Genomic DNA, 19,282 nt, shown 5'->3' on the forward strand with positions numbered 1-19,282 from the left:
AACATAAGGCCACATAGGTCTCCAGTTGAGGGAACATGCAATCAGCATGCTGACTGCAGGAATGTCCACCAGTGCTGTTGCCAGATAATTGAGTGTTCATTTCACTACCATAAGACACTTCCAACATAATTTGAGAGAATTTGGCAGTATGTCGAAAGGGCCTCAAAACTGCAGACAAGTGTAACCACGCCAGCCCAGGCCCCCACATCCGTTGTCTTCACCTGTGGGATTGTCTGATACCAGCCACCTGACGAAACAGGAGTATTTCTGTCTGTAATCAAGACCGTGTGTGTGTGGGACCATGCTGATTGGCTGGGCCTGGCTCCCAAGTGGGTGGACCTATGCCTTCCCAGGCCCACCCATGGTTGCACCCCTGCCCATTAATGTGATATCCATAGATTAGGGCCTGATAACATTTCATTCAATTTACCGATTTCCATATGAATTGTAACTCAGTAAAATCATTGAAATGTTCATTTATATTTTAGTTCAGTATAGTTTAGATACCATGCAGAATTGAGATTTACAGATCAAAATGCAGTATTTCAGAGAACCAAACAGTGGCCTAGTTTATGCTTCACAACGCATTTCTAAATTTCCTCTTCCATACTTTGGTTTTTGGCACGTTCCTTATATCAGGAAAAAAAAATACATAGCTCAACTTCCCCTTGCCCCAGCTGTTTGGAACTCCTCTCAGCCCTTCGCTGTTCCTTGTAAAAGTTATGGCATCCCAGTTTCTTCAGACACCTTTAAAGTTGATCTGACAAAAGCATTATCACTCCTGTAAGTACTTGACAGATTCAACATGCTTTTCTAAATGACATTGGAAACTGCAAAACCTGCGTTATTCAGTCACAGACTAAAATTGGTATACCATAATTCCACTAAACAGAGAAATCAGTCATATTTGCAGAACCATGAAATCAGACCACACGCTGAGCTCTCATCTCCCAGAGTGAATAAAAGCAAACTATCTTTAAGACTTCATCTGTGTTTAATGTTAACGTATTTTATTTCACCTTTATTTAACCAGGAAGGCCAGTTGAGAACAAGTTCTTGACTGACATTGTGTAACATTTGATAAACTTCAAGTACTCCAGAAACAATTAGGTTTGTATTGCTCTTCCCAAAAGTGTTCGGTATTACAAATGGGATTCATCATGAGCATCACATAAGATATAATTATGGGAAATGTGTTATGGCAATATACTAACATTGTGTTTATCATGCCTGCATTTTCTGGAATGCACACCATTCAATGTTCATCTGAAAATATTGGGCATATTCCATTATCTTCTAAGAAACATAACAGGAACTAAACTTAATAATTGTGCAAATGTTTGTATCCGCAGCCATACCAGAGGCTGGTGGGAGGAGCTAAAGGAGGACAGGCTCATTATAATGTCTAGAATGGAATAAATGGAACCGTACCAAACATAAGGAAACCACATGTTTGACTACATTCCATTCATTATAATAAGCCAATCCTCCTATAGCTCCTCCCACCAGCCTTCTCAACTGGATATCCATATTTATAGTGGCACTGGACGACTTAAGTTCTTATCATAAAAAACACTCATAGTGTAAGTTAAAAACACTTGGTCCAAGTTAATTTAGCCTTAACATAAAAATATACATTAAACGTACTAGATGAAGACCTTAACCCAGGAGAGTTGAACATAAAGTAGTTCTGTAGTGTACCTGAGTGTCAGTAGCACAACCCAATTGTCAGGAGTTGTTGTTCCCACCAGTCATTTACTCACTGTATGTGCCAATCATACATTCAGACAGTTCAGTCCTCTCACACTATTTGGGAAAATGGCATTGGTTATGTGACAGGTTGCGGCTTGGCCTATTTTTCTGAGTGGTTGTTGTCGTCACGAGAAAAAGCTTTCAGGGACGGTAGTCGCTCCGCTGCTCTCACTCTTTCTGCCAGAAACCTGTCAAACTCTAAAAAGGAGGGAGAAGGAGAAGTTGCCTTAGTTGGGCTTTGTTGGTCTCAGAGGGATTACTCAGGACTTTGTAATAGCACAAGGAAGCAAACTAAACTGTTGTTGTATCTACATAGCGATACCCAGGGAGTGGATGAGAAATAGACGCTCACCCTCACTTGTCACACCCTCTGAATCAGCCATGTCGTCCTCCTGTGATACACAACACACATGAAAGCCATGACTGTTGTGTTCACGTCAAAAGTAACATGTCCAAACAAAATTGAATATGTTCAATGATTCAGGAATGTAACATTTGCTGGGGTAAAGCATAAAGTAAATAAGCAATAAAAACAAATTAGAGAGGGGGTGCAAGGACTGGCACTGGTATAACATGGAACCAAGTTGGACTCTGCTTGTATACCATGACATTGAGTGAATGCTAACAATGACCCACCTCGTCCACATCCAGCCACTTCTCAATGTCATCCATCACAGACTTCTGACTCACAGGGATCTGGGGGAGTTAGGCAAGAGGTTACTGTCAGGATGTACTGTAAGCCACTGTTTGCTTGTGATGACCAGACTCTAGAGTACCATTACCGTTACATTTTTCTTTGGCAATCTACACAACCACCATTCAAGCATGCTGACCCTTAGTATTCTGATTGAAACCAGTTTATTTTAGACAGGGGAAACAAGGGATCCATCCACCACACCAAAGTTACAGCAGGGAAAACAGAAGAGAGTGGGAGTAAATTAGCAAGTATAGTAATGATTCAGAAGAGTTATGATTTAAAAAGGGATACTTGGAGATTTTGTCAATGAGGCCATTTTGGACACAGACAAAAATGGTGTTCGTGAGTTCATATGGCTCTGGGGAAGTAGATAAAGGGCCTCATTGCCAAAATCCAGAAGTATCCCTTTAAGATGTGCCAATACACACCATCTATCAGTTTCAGAAATGAACACTTATTACACATGAATGCAAAAATCAAAGTAAGCTAAAAATAACCAGATCAGGCACACCGGAAAAAAAATAATTAAAAAAACATACAACCATCTCAGTACAAAGACGGAAGGAAACAATCATTCATTAAAATACACACTAAACATGCTTGAATGCAAAACATCCCAGCTTAAGCCCCAGGGGTAGAATGCAAATGGGATGGCACTGTGCGCCAGCCAATCAGACCCACCATTCCCTTTTCAATCATCCAATCAAACCGTGTCGAGGAGCTGAGGGGGGTGGAGTCTGGGCTGTCACCCTTTACACAGATAGACATTTTTATTTATGAACAAAGATACTGGTAGACATGCATGCAAAAATACACAAAACCATTGGGTTATGAACAAGGAGACAAAACAGAGACAGAATCTTATAGCACTAACAAAATTGCGACAGGACACAGAGAACATTGTTTACACATAGCAGACCAACACATTAACTAAGACACAGGTTTATTGTACATATTAGTGACACTTAGTAACACTCCACAGGGCATAAGGACTCCATGGGCACAAGCAATGCCCTTCCTAAACAAACATCCTTTCAAATCTGTACTGGGTTAAATAATTCTGGAGTTACTAACCGTTCCAGTGTTCTGTAATCTGGTGTTCTGTGCTTGAGCCAGACTGTCGGCAACACCTTCATTCTGCTCACTGAAACACATATTTCACTGCTTAGAAAATCATGCAGTTTACAGTGTACATACAGTAGTAGAATAATAGCCATATCCACAAGTAACCATTGGCCAAAGTATGAACAACTTTATTGGAAAACCAAATACAGAGGAACATTCCTTCAACATTTGGATTGAAAATGTTTGCAATTCTCTCACTAGCCATGTAAGCTTGCAGTTCATGTCAGACTCCATAATCCTTATTGACAGAATGAAGGGCACAAATATCTTGAGAGAGATAAGCAGCCATCCTGAGCCAGTCAGGTTCACTTCCGGTCTAGACTAGTGCACCACCTTAGCTGGAGCAGGACTGTTATAACCTAAACAAGCCAGGGAGTGACAAGACAACCACAGCACTAGTCCATTTGTTATACAGTACTAAGACAGGGGAAAGTCTTGAGACCTGCTTTAGAGACCTGCTTTAGTAAGCTCCCTCTCACTCTTGCTATAAGTCTGAACAATCCATTCTACCATGAAAACTAAACCTGGACTTTTGTCCATTACCTCGGTCTCAGTTGTGTCTGTGAGATGCTCCTGTTCTGTGCAGATTCATCAAATTCCCTCATACCTATGGGGGAAAACAGGGTAAGAGAATGAATTGTACTATAGAGACACATTGAGAACCTCTATCAGAGGAACACTGTAGTTACTTACTGAGTCCTGTCATCTGACTAGACACTGTGTCCACTGTTGATCGGCTGAGATGGCTGTGGGTGGGAGCTGTAACAACAGGCTTGATTGCTGCGCTGAGGTCAATAAGGTTGACGTAGGCTGGGCTCTAGGCGATTGGGAAAAATGTGAAGAACTTGAACAGTACATATTTCTCATCCAAACATGCATTTTTGTTAAGGGTAAAGGACCACAGATGCTTAAGAAAAAGCACTTACCTGCTGTGTAGCTCTTTGTCTCTGAAACCTGGAAAGGAAATAATGAAAATCATACTGCTATCATAGCAGGAATTATTGATTGTATCTGATGTTGATCATTTAGGACAATACCTCTGGTAGCGAGTGAATGTGGCATTGATTTCATCATTGGCAACCAGCAGCTCCTCTGTCAGTTTCTCCTCACTGAGTCTTGGGACTAGCTCCATTATCGTATCCTGCATGTCTTTACATGCTGCATACAACTCCTACTGACAAAGAGAGAGAGCAGGAGATACAGAGAGTCAGCGAAAAGACAGCAATGGACAAAAGAGAGATGGATACAAACAGATGACACGTGTCACAGCCATGGATGGACAGCCATAGAGAGAGCCCAGCGAGTGAACCAACTAACCTGAAGCAGCTCTGTGTCTGAATGCTTGGCTGTTGCTGGATCCAGTTGAGACATCATATCTGACATCACTGTCAGGTTACCTCGAACCACTCCCAGGTCCGTCTTCAACTTTTTAACCTGGAATAGGAGTCAATGGCATCAGCACTCATATGCTAAATTGTGTTGGCATAATACTGTAAAGCATCAACTTTTATTATAAATTCTGAATGTGAAACAAGTAACTGTGAAACATCCACAGTGCACAATATAATTGGATTTTAAAGTAATGCCCTGGGGTGAATTCAGCCTGCATGCAAAAGATTGTTGTGTTACTAAAAGAAAAGCCATGCCATTTTAGAGGCGTATGACGGGAGCATTCCAATCACCTGATAAGGTGTGAAGGTGAGGGGTCCCTGCTCGCTCTGTTGGGATGCAGGAAGCTGTGGTGATATGGGGACAGGCCTGGGGGATGAGGGTGCAGCAGATAGAGTGACAGGCCCGTTATCAGGCACAGTCTGGTGGACAGAGCAAAGGGACCATTTGAGTTAGAGACTAGTGTTAGGGAGTAGGGAGTTAAAACAACTTTAGAGAGGTTTAGCAGAAAGTTGTACTCTGTATTTGTCAGTGGGGAAATGCATACATTTTCACCAGTCATTGTTTGAAGGTATACCCTATTTGGAGTGTGAATGGGGGAGTATCCGTCTAGTTCAGTCATGGGGAACTCCAGTCCTTTCCGTCTCAGGTCCTCGTACACATAGACCACGCCCGTCAGAGCTGGTGAGCTGCGGAATGCGTCTGCCCATGCCTGAACAATAGACAGACACACATCATAAACAGCACACACCCGACAATAGCTAGCTTTCAATTCCAACACAGCTCTCTGACTTACTGAAGGTATGAGTACCAATGCTATCTCTCACCTGTATAAGGCTGAGCACTCTGTCATGCAGGACCAGAGGGGGGTTGTTCTTGGGTAAGATGGACCTGACAAGAACCCCCTCAACAAACTCCCTGGTTGAGACTAGCACATGGAACCTGTGGCCACAGTTCTTCACACACGCTTCTAGTACCTGAGAACCAACATGACATAAGAGAGATGGCGAGAGAAAGAAAGTTAGGTTACAAGTTCATGAAGAAAAGGAAAAAGTATGGTGAATGAGAGAGGTAAATGTGACACTCACAGTCAATGCCAGCATGACCTCTCTGAAGTTCTTGTTTCCAACAATCCGCTTCTTTATTGCTTTGTATGCATCTCTAGGCCTGTAATCATTGTAGGTAAACAATAAACTTCAAAACAACAAGAGCATAATACAGTAAGCTGTCAAAGGAAAAAATGGTCCATTATGTCAGAGGATACACACCCCTCCTCTGTCTCATTGATGATGTCACAGATGTCCATGTTGAGGGCCCAGTCCTCCGACTGGAGACTGGAGCTGGTTGCATATTCTGAGAACAAAAACAATTGAGACATTGCACTTCATTTTGCATAAAATTACCTAGAAGACATAGTCACTGTGACCAGCATTAGGTTCCTTGGCAGACGCTTATTAAACCATTTAAATGTTCTGTCTTCATTCCTCTGAATAGGAGGGGATAGAAACAGGATTTAGCTCAGTCGAGAAAGTAGAACAACCTCTCCTACTTGTACTGTCTCAGTCTAGTCATATACATTAAAATAGGCAGATTGTTTTTCCATCTATAATTACATCACAGGGGAGTTTAAGGTTAAAATATAAAATAGTAGGCCACTTGTAAGTCTACATAAAAACAAGTTGGCAAGCAGATTAATTATTAAATCAGCAATGTTACTCACTATGAAACATCGACAGTATGCATGTTATTCTATTATTTCTTAAAGGCCCAGTGCAGTCAAAAATGTGATTTTTCTGTGTTTGATATATATTTTCACACTATTAGGTGGAAATAATACAGTGTACTATTGTGAAAATGGTAATGACCTTTTAGTGTAAGAGATGTTTGAAAAGTCTAACTGAAATAGTTGCCTGTTTTGGTGGGATGGCGTTTTGGTCTACCTGGTAAATTAGTTAATATATCAATAAGAAAGAGTTCCAAACCTCTGCAAAAAACAGCTAGTTTTCAGTTTTCCTCTCCCACTCACAGTCCTAGCAACATTATTGATTGAGAAATTGCTCTTCGTTAAGAAGTAAATGGTTTATTTTTGACAATTTTAATAAAACATTCACAGTAAGGTACTGCATGGTTACACAGAAATGATTTGATATCGAGATAAAAATGGCTGCATTGGAACTTTATTAAATTCCCGTTTCTTAAAATTAGGTCACGAAGGAAAGGAACAACTTTTCACCGCCCCACCCAGAGCTTGCCAAACGATTGGTCTATAGACCACCAAGAATACCCAAACTGGCCAATTAAATTGAGGATTAAAACACTGTAAACCCGCCTCTAGGGTATTATTGTGCGGTGCAAGTGTCAGTCAAATAATAGCATAATCTAATCTCTTCTTCCACTGTCAATCTTGATCAATTAACTAACTATAAACAAGCAATTGTCAGTTTCGTTTCTTATTAAATACATAACCAATAACGCCAATTTCCCTTTCGATAGCCTACGGATTATCTAGTGGCGTTTTATGGGGTGATAGTGTCTGTTTTCCAACAGTAGCCTACCAATGTCTTGAAGCGAGTCATGTCCGATGCAACAATGTAAATCTACAAATTCACCTGCCAAACCACTATAAACCTACTTTATTAATTAAAATGTAACAATTACCTATTCGCTGGCCCACCGGTGTCGTAAACGGGTTCCCTGTCAGAAACTCCATCCTTCTTTCTACCAGTCAAACCAAAATCCAGAACTGCGCTTCCGTCGTTTCCACAGCAGAGGAGTTCTCGCAAAAAAACTGAAGCAGCACAAATTAAATTAAATTAGGTACGTCATCTGTTAAAGTGAAAGTTACATTCACTGGACTATTGTCTTCTAATTGGGAATTTATACATTGCATAAAATAAGACAATCTTAAAATACATTCAGAATGATAGGGTAGCCTACAATAGGGCCACCAGAACATTTGCACAGAAAGGGACAAAAAAAAAACTATTTAGCTATGGACAAAACGATAAACCATCTTCACATTCTACCCCAGCCATCAAAATACGTGGACTATGAAGCTACACTACATGACAAAACGTATGTGGACACCTGCTCGTCGAACATCTCGTTCCAAAATCATGGGCATTAATGTGGAGTTGGTCCCCCCTTTGCTGCTATAACAGCCTCCACTCTTCTGGGAAGGCTTTCCACGAGATGTTGGAACATTGCTGCTGGAACTTGCTTCCATTCAGGCACAAGAACATTGGTGAGGTCAGGCACTGATGTTGGGCAATTAGGCCTGGCTCACAGTCGGCATTCCAATTAATTCCAAATGTGTTCAATGGGTTGAGGTCAGGGTGCTGTGCAGGCCAGTCAAGTTCTTCCACACCGACCTTGAGAAACCATTTCTCTATGGACCTCGCTTTGTGCACGGGGGCATTGTCATGCTGAAACAGGTAAGAACCATCCTCAAATTGTTGCCAAAAAGTTGGAAGCACAGAATTGTCCAGGATGTCATTGTATCCTGTAGCGTTAAGATTTCCCTTCACTGGAACTAAGGGGTCTAGCCTGAACCATGAAAAACAGCCCCAGACCATTATTCCTCCTCCACCAAACTTTACAATCGACAGTATGCATTGGGGCAGGTAACGTTCTACTTACACCCACCAAACCCAGATTCGTCCGTCGGACTGCCAGATGGTGAAACGTGATTCATCACTCCAGAGAACGCGTTTCGACTTCTCCTGAGTCCATTGGCGGCAACGCTTGGCATTTTTGCATAATGATCTTAGGCTTATGTGCTGCTTCTCGGCCATGTAAACCTATTTCATGAAGCTCCCGATGAACAGTTCTTGTGCTGACATTGCTTCCAGAGGAAGTTTGGAACTATGTAGTGAGTGTTGCAACCGAGAACAGACCATTTTTACACGTTACGCGCTTCAACACTCTGCGGTCCTGTTCTGTGAAATTATGTGGCCTACCACTTTGCGGCTGAGCCGTTGTTGCTCCTAGACATTTCCACTTCACAATAACAGCACTTACAGTTGACCGGGGCAGCTCTAGCAGGGCAGAAATGTAACAAACTGACTTGTTGGAAAGGCGGCATACATTGACGGTGCCATGTTGAAAGTCACTGAGCTCTTCTTTAAGGCCTTTCTACTGCCAATGTTTGTCTATGGAGATTGCATGGCTGTGTGCTCAATTTTATACACCTGTCAGCAACGGGTGTGGCTGAAATATCCAAATCTACTAATTGTGTTATTGTTTTCTTGAGTCACGTAAACTTTAAAGTAACAATATTGTCGGCTCTGTGCTTTACAGCAATTTCAACTAATTCAGTTTTCTGCCACCAGGCCACACTGTTTCTTTATAGATCATGTACATGTTAGGGTTATGGCAGAGATGTTAGATTTACTTCAGTCAGTCAGTCGCTAGTTATGTCATGATATGGTTTCTATTTCATATAGGCTATTTCACTTCATTTACTGTGCACTATAAGGAGTTATAGACACGTCTATATTATTTTATTACAGTATTTTTAGATAGTAATGACAATATGTGCAACAAAAGAACAAATAATATGTACTGTGGATGCTATGACATTGTAATGTCATAGCCTAGCTAGAATATTGAATAGTTTAAACTAAATAACCTGCAAATTACAATCCTTAAATGTTGTTTTCTTCCTCAAAGAGACTGAGATATACAGGAGAAAAGCACAATAATTGACTTGTTATGCCACAAAGTTGCTAGGAGTGACTCTGAATGACTCACGTGAGACGAAAACTAAAACACTTTAGAGGTGTTACTCTCACCTCTCTGCCTTTACTGTTCTGTACCTCACAGATATGATTCCATAATATCACTAATAAAAATGTCATATCTTCCTGTGTGTGACTGATTTGGTTGCAGGTGCTTTGAGGTTGCGAGAGTGTTTCAGAGCAGGTCACTGCATGTGTGAGTGTGAATATTGAACGTGCAGCAGATAGTGTTTGAGAGATGGTCACTGTCTGTGGTCATCAGATGTGAGTTGCTGTGTTGCATCTGGAATGTTTGTTTTGTTCATTAAGGGTCTCATGAGTCTGGGAGTAAAGAGAGAATCAGGGTAACCATCACTGTGCTCTTCTCTGCTGCCTGCCTGTCACACCCAGGGGCTTTCTGACATCACTGGGTTCCACAGCACAGAGACTGAAAAGGCACTGGCCATTCACTGTGACATTTTGCTCCACGTACAGGATGTGTATTTCAATGGCATTCAATTGTCCATCTGATTCCAAGTGTTTTTCAACTGTTGCAAAGGAGGTTGGTAGTATCACCTTAATTGGGGCGGACATGCTCCTGGTAAGAACTTGAGCGGAATGAGTGGAATGATATCACATACATTAAATACATGGTTTCCATGTGTTTGATGCCATTCCATTTGCTGTCCAGCCATTATTATGGATGATTACAGAGAGAATTAACCATTCTGGCCTATGTATACCATAGTCATAATGCAATGGGGAATTCTTATTAGGAAATGTTGGTATAAAAAATGTTTAGGGAGTGATAAGCCCTTGAATCAGGGTGGCCCATGCTATCTTATGCTGAACAATGGGTGTGAGAAATGGTCTTTCTGATAAGGAAGGGTACCAGTGTGTTCCAATGCAAAGTCTTGGTGACCACTGCAGTGAACCAATAGCCAGCCTACATGGACCTGTCCAATCCACAACTGAAAGACAGTCGCTGGCACAGCGTGATTTGTTCTCTCAGAGGAAGCTCTTGGGTTCAATATAGGGACTGCAAAATGCCAGTGGTCACCAATACTGAGCCCAGCTCTGAGCCAATAGCCAGAAATGTCACATAAAATTCGGTCACATCATCACTGTCAATGTGATAAAGATGAATAGAAAATATAAACAGATTCCATGCAATTTGGAAGCAAGTCAATGTCAATTTCTCCTATCTCCGGTTATTGAGCCAATGGTTTACAATATCTTGCACATCACATATTGAACTGGGAACTGAGACATAATCGACAGTAACTTGATACATTGAATATCATTATTTAGCTGTTGTACACTAGATCATCCACTTGTTAGATTATTTTCAGAATACATTGTGTTATAAATGTAAATACTGTTCAAGTTGATCAAGAAAAGTTTGCAGAAATGCATAGAATGTGATGGAGGAAAGGGTCTCAACTCTCATCAACTCTTCCTCAACCCTGAGTCAGATAACACAATTCCATAGAATTATTATTTTACAGCTCTATCAACCAGTATTGATTCAATCTCTCATTGTCACACTTCAAAAGTTTTCTAATCCTCCACTAATGAATTCAATTAGACCAGTCACAGTCACAGAGCACAGGTCAATGGAGACACAGTAGAAAGACAGGCAGCAACATGCAAGGTTGGAAAGGCCATCTCTTGCAACTTATGTTCACCTATGCTTCCTAGGCAAATTTGCAAAACCATATGATTTAAATGCCCTTTATGTATAATTGAGATGCCATTATGAACCTATACTTAATTTATTTCATGTCACTAAACGCACAGTGCTTAAGTTATTAATGGATTAATGTTGTAAAGCATATGAATTTGATGTGATGTTGACTTAGATTCTAACACCTCTATTGTTAACTTAAACCCCCTCACCTCAGCATGCTATCTCTAACCCCATGCTTTCAATTCTAAAAAATAATCATCTCACAGCCTTCATTTCTACATTTGTCAATAACAACAACATTACATTGAAAGGCAAGGTGAAATGTTGCTAGGGAACAACACTGTGAAGAGTGGCTGCATCCAGTTGGAGCAGGACGCATGTTATTAAGGCATGCTGGGTTATTCTTCTGGCCCTCTGTGAGAGGCCTGAGATATTCCTCCACTCCACCAACAGCTTCCAGTGGGCAGCCTCCTGATCCCCCCCCAATGTGCCACCTCTCTTCATATCTGAAATGCACACTAAGATCTCTTCTTTAGTTTCACTGGAGTAAATGTCAAAATCATTTGTCAAGGGAACAAAATACATACAGCAGGGGAGCATACAGCCCTGACTATGGGGGTTGTATTTACAAGGAATTGATTTGTCTGAACCTGCTTTGAGCTTTTCGGTCATAACAACTCACAACGAGAGGGGAAGGCCAGGTGGGGAGAGGAGGGCAGGAGGAAGAAAGAAAAAGAGAAAAATGTGTTTGCCAGAAATGGTCCCTAATTGGTGAGGCGTGTTATCTTCTGTGCAGGGATTGTTTAATGTCTCGGCCCACGCTGCATATGAGAATGAGCTCGCTGAGAATCAGCAGCTTCCAATTAGGGTGGGTTGGAAGTAATGTGTCTGAATTCTCTCTGTGCAGCTGCTAGATTATATGTTTTTTTTTTGGCCTGCAAATGAAATGCAGTGAGGTGTCTTCACTGACACAGAGTCTGGTCATTTGCAACCGGCTGCGCCTTTCTCTCAGCTGTCAGGTAAATGCCACAGAAATGATTGAGTCTTCAAGTATCTTCAATCCACAACAATATCTTGCAAAACAATAATTACGTCTAAAACACCCATATCATTAGGTCCAGTAAACCAAACTCTTGAACAGGGTATAGGCTACTGTGTTGTCAATTGACAGTGTTCCATTCTGAAGCAGTTTTATTATTTGTTAGGATCAGCTTTCCTTTGCAGATGGTCCCCCAGTGGTGGACTTGCTATGGAGTGAAGGATTTCAGAGAAAGAAAAAGCCAGTGGATCACAATCCTTGGATGAGTCATCTGTGTGAGCAGCGCAGGGGGGCTGAGGTGAGGAGAAACGGGCTCTGGGGCGAAAATACAAACAGTTGGTTCCTACCAGTGTACAGCAACACCATCGCTCCCATCATGGGCCGTTGTCATGACAGTTGCACACGCATGTGGCAGAATGTTCTTTGTAATAGGTTAGATGTTAAAGCCAAAACCCCACGCATCACATTTGCTTTGTGGTGACAGTTCAGTAACGCTCCTGTCACAGGAGGTTGGTGGCACCTTAACGGGGGAGAATGGGCTAGTGGTAATAACTGGAGCTCAATCAGTGGGATGGTATCAAATACATCAAACACATGGTTTCCAAGTGTTTGATGCCATTCCATCTGCTCTGTTCCGGCCATTATCATGAGCCGTCCTCCCCTCAGCAGCCTCCACTGGCTCCTGTGTCTTTGTTTCCATGCTCTCGACGCCCACCCATGTCTCTGAGATGTGAGCGTGGAAGAGAAGGAAGAAAACTGCCTGATTATCACACTCACTTGATAACACAAAGCATTTGTTAGCGCAGTGATTCATAGAGATGAGAGTATAGAAAGCATAAGATGCAATTAGGGTAAAGATGTACATGATCTTGAAATAACTCAATTTAGCTCCTTATAACCAGCTTACAATATCCTTGCACATGCTTTTACCTGGTTTGGTGGTAATACTGTCCAGATTGAAACAGTTATTTAATAATAATGTTTTAATAATGGAGAATAAACCTACAGTACAACTCTTTAATTAGACAAGCACGCTAAACCGATACAATATGTACAACAAGAAGTTCCTGACATTCTAAGCCACAAAACATAATAACAAGTAGCCTAATCACAATCAACTCCCAATGTGAAAATACATGTTCAGTTCTCCACCCAGATAATGTGCCAGTCAGTTTGGATTAAACCATTGTAGAGAATTAAACATAAACATACAGAGCATTGTGAATGAGCTGTTACATTGAGCAGACTGTGCTCATTGATAGATGTCAGGTTAAAGAGTGTTTTGTAATAGAATAAGCAGCAGACAGTGATTTTCAAGGCATATTATCTCATTCAAAGGGGAGACATTCTGATCTCCATTATACTTGGAAAGTTGTCCTTGATACTCTGAGATATTTGTCAAAGCCACATTCACAGTACATGGTTTTCACTATCACACATTTATCTCTACTGTCACAAAAAAATGACAAGTATCGCAAATTGGCAACAACAGCAATCCCTGTCAGACCAATCAGCGTAATAGAAGGTCATGGGGAACAAAAAAAGCAAAACATGGCATTTGAAACTGAAATTGAAACAATATTAGAATTGTGAAAGCAGAGAGCTGAAAGTAATTCTGGTGACTTTCCCAGGAATCAGACACAGCTAATGACAGGGTAGGTACCACAGTGAAGCAGCTAGTCCAGAGGGGAGATACCAAGGAGCCGAGAGGAGGATCTATTTTAGCTCCTTTTTTCACCGGGCATAGAAGTCAAGCAAGCAGTGGCCTTTAGCAAGGTTACGCAGTGTCATAGTTAGCCGTGACCATGTAAAATGTCACCAAGAGACAGAGTGAGGTTTGCTAGTCATAGCTGTGTAGACAATGCCCATGGGAATGAAGTGTCAAGCTCTAATGCATTAAAGAGAGATAATTGCAGTCATAGCAACACAATACTGTCTAGTTACTGGTGCTCAATGACTCTCCTGCTGCAGAGCTTTTAAACGTAGTCACTCACCGTGTCAAATCACACTACAGGTTTTACAGACAGCTTTTCTCATTTGTACGTCCACAAATATACACCAACCATCCAAGGGTGGCCAGATAGTCATTTCCAGGAGCTGACCCACATTTGCTACAGATTAAAAGAATGTATCAGAATGGAAACGTTCTGTTGTCATTTTCACTCTGTCCAAAGGATAGTACCTCTGTTTGTTAATTGAAACATGGTCACAGACCAGAATACTTATTTTGATCATGGCGATGAAGAAGATATGTGTTGATTTATGGACTTGGCTGAGTCAAGTCATATATATATGACATATCTATAGCCTATTTGACTCAGTCATATATATGACATATCTATAGCCTATTTGACTCAGTCATATATATGACATATCTATAGCCTATTTGACTCAGTCATATATATGACATATCTATAGCCTATTTGACTCAGTCATATACAGTGCCTTGTGAAAGTATTCGGCCCCTTTGAACTTTGCGACCTTTTGCCACATTTCAGGCTTCAAACAAAGATATAAAACTGTATTTTTTTGTGAAGAATCAACAACAAGTGGGACACAATCATGAAGCGGAACGACATTTATTGGATATTTCAAACTTTTTTAACAAATCAAAAACTGAAAAATTGGGCGTGCAAAATTATCCAGCCCCTTTACTTTCAGTGCAGCAAACTCTCTCCAGAAGTTCAGTTAGGATCTCTGAATGATCCAATGTTGACCTAAATGACTAATGATGATAAATACAATCCACCTGTGTGTAATCAAGTCTCCGTATAAATGCACCTGCACTGTGATAGTCTCAGAGGTCCGTTAAAAGCACAGAGAGCATCATGAAGAACAAGGAACACACCAGGCAGGTCCGAGATACTGTTGTGAAGAAGTTTAAAGCCGGATTTGGATACAAAAAGATTTCCCAAGCTTTAAACATCCCAAGGAGCACTGTGCAAGCGATAATATTGAAATGGAAGGAGTATCAGACCACTGCAAATCTACCAAGACCTGGCCGTCCCTCTAAACTTTCAGCTCATACAAGGAGAAGACTGATCAGAGATGCAGCCAAGAGGCCCATGATTACTCTGGATGAACTGCAGAGATCTACAGCTGAGGTGGGAGACTCTGTCCATAGGATAACAATCAGTCGTATATTGCACAAATCTAGCCTTTATGGAAGAGTGGAAAAAAAAGATATCCATAAAAAGTGTTGTTTAAAGTTTGCCACAAGCCACCTGGGAGACACACCAAACATGTGGAAGAAGGTGCTCTGGTCAGATGAAACCAAAATTGAACTTTTTGGCAACAATGCAAAACGTTATGTTTGGCGTAAAAGCAACACAGCTCATCACCTTGAACACACCAACCCACTGTCAAACATGGTGGTGGCAGCATCATGGTTTGGGCCTGCTTTTCTTCAGCAGGGACAGGGAAGATGGTTAAAATTGATGGGAAGATGGATAGAGCCAAATACAGGACCATTCTGGAAGAAAACCTGATGGAGTCTGCAAAAGACCTGAGACTGGGACGGAGATTTGTCTTCCAACAAGACAATGATCCAAAACATAAAGCAAAATCTACAATGGAATGGTTCAAAAATAAACATATCCAGGTGTTAGAATGGCCAAGTCAAAGTCCAGACCTGAATCCAATCGAGAATCTGTGGAAAGAACTGAAAACTGCTGTTCACAAATGCTCTCCATCCAACCTCACTGAGCTCGAGCTGTTTTGCAAGGAGGAATGGGAAAAAATTTCAGTCTCTCGATGTGCAAAACTGATAGAGACAAACCCCAAGCGACTTACAGCTGTAATCGCAGCAAAAGGTGGCGCTACAAAGTATTAACTTAAGGGGGCTGAATAATTTTGCACGCCCAATTTTTCAGTTTTTGATTTGTTAAAAAAGTTTGAAATATCCAATAAATGTCTTCCACTTCATGATTGTGTCCCACTTGTTGTTGATTCTTCACAAAAAAATACAGTTTTATATCTTTATGTTTGAAGCCTGAAATGTGGCAAAAGGTCGCAAAGTTCAAGGGGGCCGAATACTTTCGCAAGGCACTGTATATGACATATATCTATAGCCTATCTGACTCAGTCATATATATGACATATCTATAGCCTATCTGACTCAGTCATATATATGACATATCTATAGCCTATCTGACTCAGTCATATATATGACATATATATAGCCTATCTGACTCAGTCATATATATGACATATACAGTGGGGAGAACAAGTATTTGATATTTTATAAGTATTTTGCAGGTTTTCCTACTTACAAATCATGTAGAGGTCTGTACTTTTTTATTATAGGTACACTTCAACTGTGAGAGACGGAATCTAAAACAAAAATCCAGAAAATCACATTGTACAATTTTTAAGTAATTCATTTGCATTTTATTGCATGACATAAGTATTTGATCACCTACCAACCAGTAAGAATTCCGGCTCACACAGACCTGTTCATTTTTCTTTAAGAATCCCTCCTGTTCTCCACTCATTACCTGTATTAACTGCACCTGTTTGAACTCGTTACCTGTATAAAAGACACCTGTCCACACACTCAATCAAACAGACTCAGAAGAAGTTCAAGAACAGAAGAAGTTCAAGATGACAGTCAATCACCCTCGGTCTGGGGCTCCATGCAAGATCTCACCTCGTGGGGCATCAATGATCATGAGGAAGGTGAGGGATCAGCCCAGAACTACACGGCAGGACCTTGTCAATGACCTGAAGAGAGCTGGGACCACAGTCTCAAAGAAAACCTTTAGTAACACACTACGCCGTCATGGATTAAAATCCTGCAGTGCACGCATGGTCCCCCTGCTCAAGCCAGCGCATGTCCAGGCCTATCTGAAGTTTTCCAATGATCATCTGGATGACCCAAGGGAGTAATGGGAGAAGGTCATGTGGTCTGATGAGACAAAAATAGAGCTTTTTCGTCAAACTCCACTCGCCGTGTTTGGAGGAAGAAGAGGATGAGTACAACCCCAAGAACACCATCCCAACCGTGAAGCATGGAGGTGGAAACATCATTCTTTGGGGATGCTTTTCTACAAAGGGGACAGGACAACTGCACCGTATTGAGGGGAGGATGGATGGGGCCATGTATCGCGAGATCTTGGCCAACAACCTTCTTCCCTGAGTAAGAGCATTGAAGATGGGTCGTGGCTGGGTCTTCCAGAATGACAATAACCCGAAACACACAGCCAGGGCAAATAAGGAGTGGCTCCGTAAGAAGCATCTCAAGGTCCTGGAGTGGCCTAGCCAGTCTCCAGACCTGAACCAAATAGAACATCTTTGGAAGGAGCTGAAAGTCTGTATTGTCCAGCGACAGCCCCAAAACCTGAAGGATCTGGAGAAGTTCTGTATGGAGGAGTGGGCCAAAATCCCTGCTGCAGTGTGTGCAAACCTGGTCAAGAACTACAGGAAACGTATGATCTCTGTAATTGCAAACAAAGGTTTCTGTACCAAATATTAAGTTCTGCTTTTCTGATGTAGAAAATACTTACGTCATGCAATAAAATGCTAATTAATTACTTAAAAATCATACAATGTGATTTTCTGGATTTTGTTTTAGACTCCGTCTCTCACAGTTGAAGTGTACCTATGATAAAAATGACAGACCTCTACATGCTTTATAAGTAGGAAAACCTGCAAAATCAGCAGTGTATCAAATACTTGTTCTCCCCTCTGTATATAGCCTATTTGACTCAGTCATATATATGACATATATATATAGCCTATTTGACTCAGTCATATATATGACATATATCTATAGCCTATCTGACTCAGTCATATGTATGACATATCTATAGCCTATTTGACTCAGTCATATATATGACATATATATAGCCTATCTGACTCAGTCATATATATGACATATATCTATAGCCTATTTGACTCAGTCATATATATGACATATATCTATAGCCTATTTGACTCAGTCATATATATGACATATATATAGCCTATTTGACTCAGTCATATATATGACATATATATAGCCTATTTGACTCAGTCATATATATGACATATATATAGCCTATCTGACTCAGTCATATATATGACATATATATAGCCTATCTGACTCAGTCATATATATGACATATCTATAGCCTATTTGACTCAGTCATATATATGACATATATATATAGCCTATTTGACTCAGTCATATATATGACATATATATATAGCCTATTTGACTCAGTCATATATATGACATATATATAGCCTATCTGACTCAGTCATATATATGACATATATATAGCCTATCTGACTCAGTCATATATATGACATATATATAGCCTATTTGACTCAGTCATATATATGACATATCTATAGCCTATTTGACTCAGTCATATATATGACATATCTATAGCCTATTTGACTCAGTCATATATATGACATATATATATAGCCTATTTGACTCAGTCATATATATGACATATATATATATAGCCTATTTGACTCAGTCATATATATGACATATATATAGCCTATTTGACTCAGTCATATATATGACATATATCTATAGCCTATTTGACTCAGTCATATATATGACATATCTATAGCCTATTTGACTCAGTCATATATATGACATATATATAGCCTATTTGACTCAGTCATATATATGACATATATATAGCCTATTTGACTCAGTCATATATATGACATATCTATAGTCTATTTGACTCAGTCATATATATGACATATCTATAGCCTATTTGACTCAGTCATATATATATTACAGAATGTAAAAATTTGCTGAAATCTAAAGTTATTTTTTTACACTTCTCAAAATGCACTAAATTGGTGCAATGACCCAGCAATAAAATTAATTGATGGGAACACAGTCCCAACCGTCACTGTACATATGT

The 19,282-nt window shown here is 40.5% G+C and overlaps 1 protein-coding gene across 3 annotated transcripts; it reads right to left on the bottom strand.

Moving 5' to 3' along the window:
* Positions 1–989: 989 nt before the first annotated feature.
* On the bottom strand, positions 990–7,737 carry tom1 (target of myb1 membrane trafficking protein). 3 transcript variants are annotated; one of them, XM_064986564.1, is made up of 16 exons: positions 7,622–7,737; positions 6,232–6,316; positions 6,052–6,130; positions 5,791–5,940; positions 5,541–5,675; positions 5,257–5,385; positions 4,892–5,008; positions 4,612–4,745; positions 4,501–4,528; positions 4,268–4,391; positions 4,118–4,181; positions 3,524–3,593; positions 3,131–3,199; positions 2,389–2,448; positions 2,105–2,144; positions 990–1,950 (listed from the first exon to the last, which is right to left on the bottom strand). In XM_064986564.1, exons 1-16 carry the CDS (start codon positions 7,671–7,673, stop codon positions 1,853–1,855), a joined length of 1,434 nt encoding a protein of 477 aa, XP_064842636.1. In that variant the 5' UTR covers positions 7,674–7,737; the 3' UTR covers positions 990–1,852. The 3 variants fall into 3 exon arrangements, with proteins under 3 accessions (XP_064842636.1, XP_064842638.1, XP_064842637.1); XM_064986566.1 differs by lacking the exon at positions 5,257–5,385; XM_064986565.1 differs by lacking the exon at positions 3,131–3,199.
* Positions 7,738–19,282: the final 11,545 nt, after the last annotated feature.

Source organism: Oncorhynchus masou, chromosome 14 (assembly GCF_036934945.1).
Source record: "Oncorhynchus masou masou isolate Uvic2021 chromosome 14, UVic_Omas_1.1, whole genome shotgun sequence".
NCBI lineage: Eukaryota > Metazoa > Chordata > Actinopteri > Salmoniformes > Salmonidae > Oncorhynchus > Oncorhynchus masou.

What these genes read in the sequence shown, in the direction of transcription:
- tom1 (XM_064986564.1), bottom strand. Translation starts at nt 7,673, where the DNA reads ATGGAGTTTCTGACAGGGAACCCGTTTACGACACCGGTGGGCCAGCGA. An exon ending in ATCAATGAGACAGAGGAGGG is followed by an intron (nt 6,131 to 6,231) that starts GTGTGTATCCTC and finishes CAATGATTACAG; the next exon opens with GCCTAGAGATGCATACAAAG. An exon ending in CCATTCACACTCCAAATAGG is followed by an intron (nt 5,386 to 5,540) that starts GTATACCTTCAA and finishes TCTGTCCACCAG; the next exon opens with ACTGTGCCTGATAACGGGCC.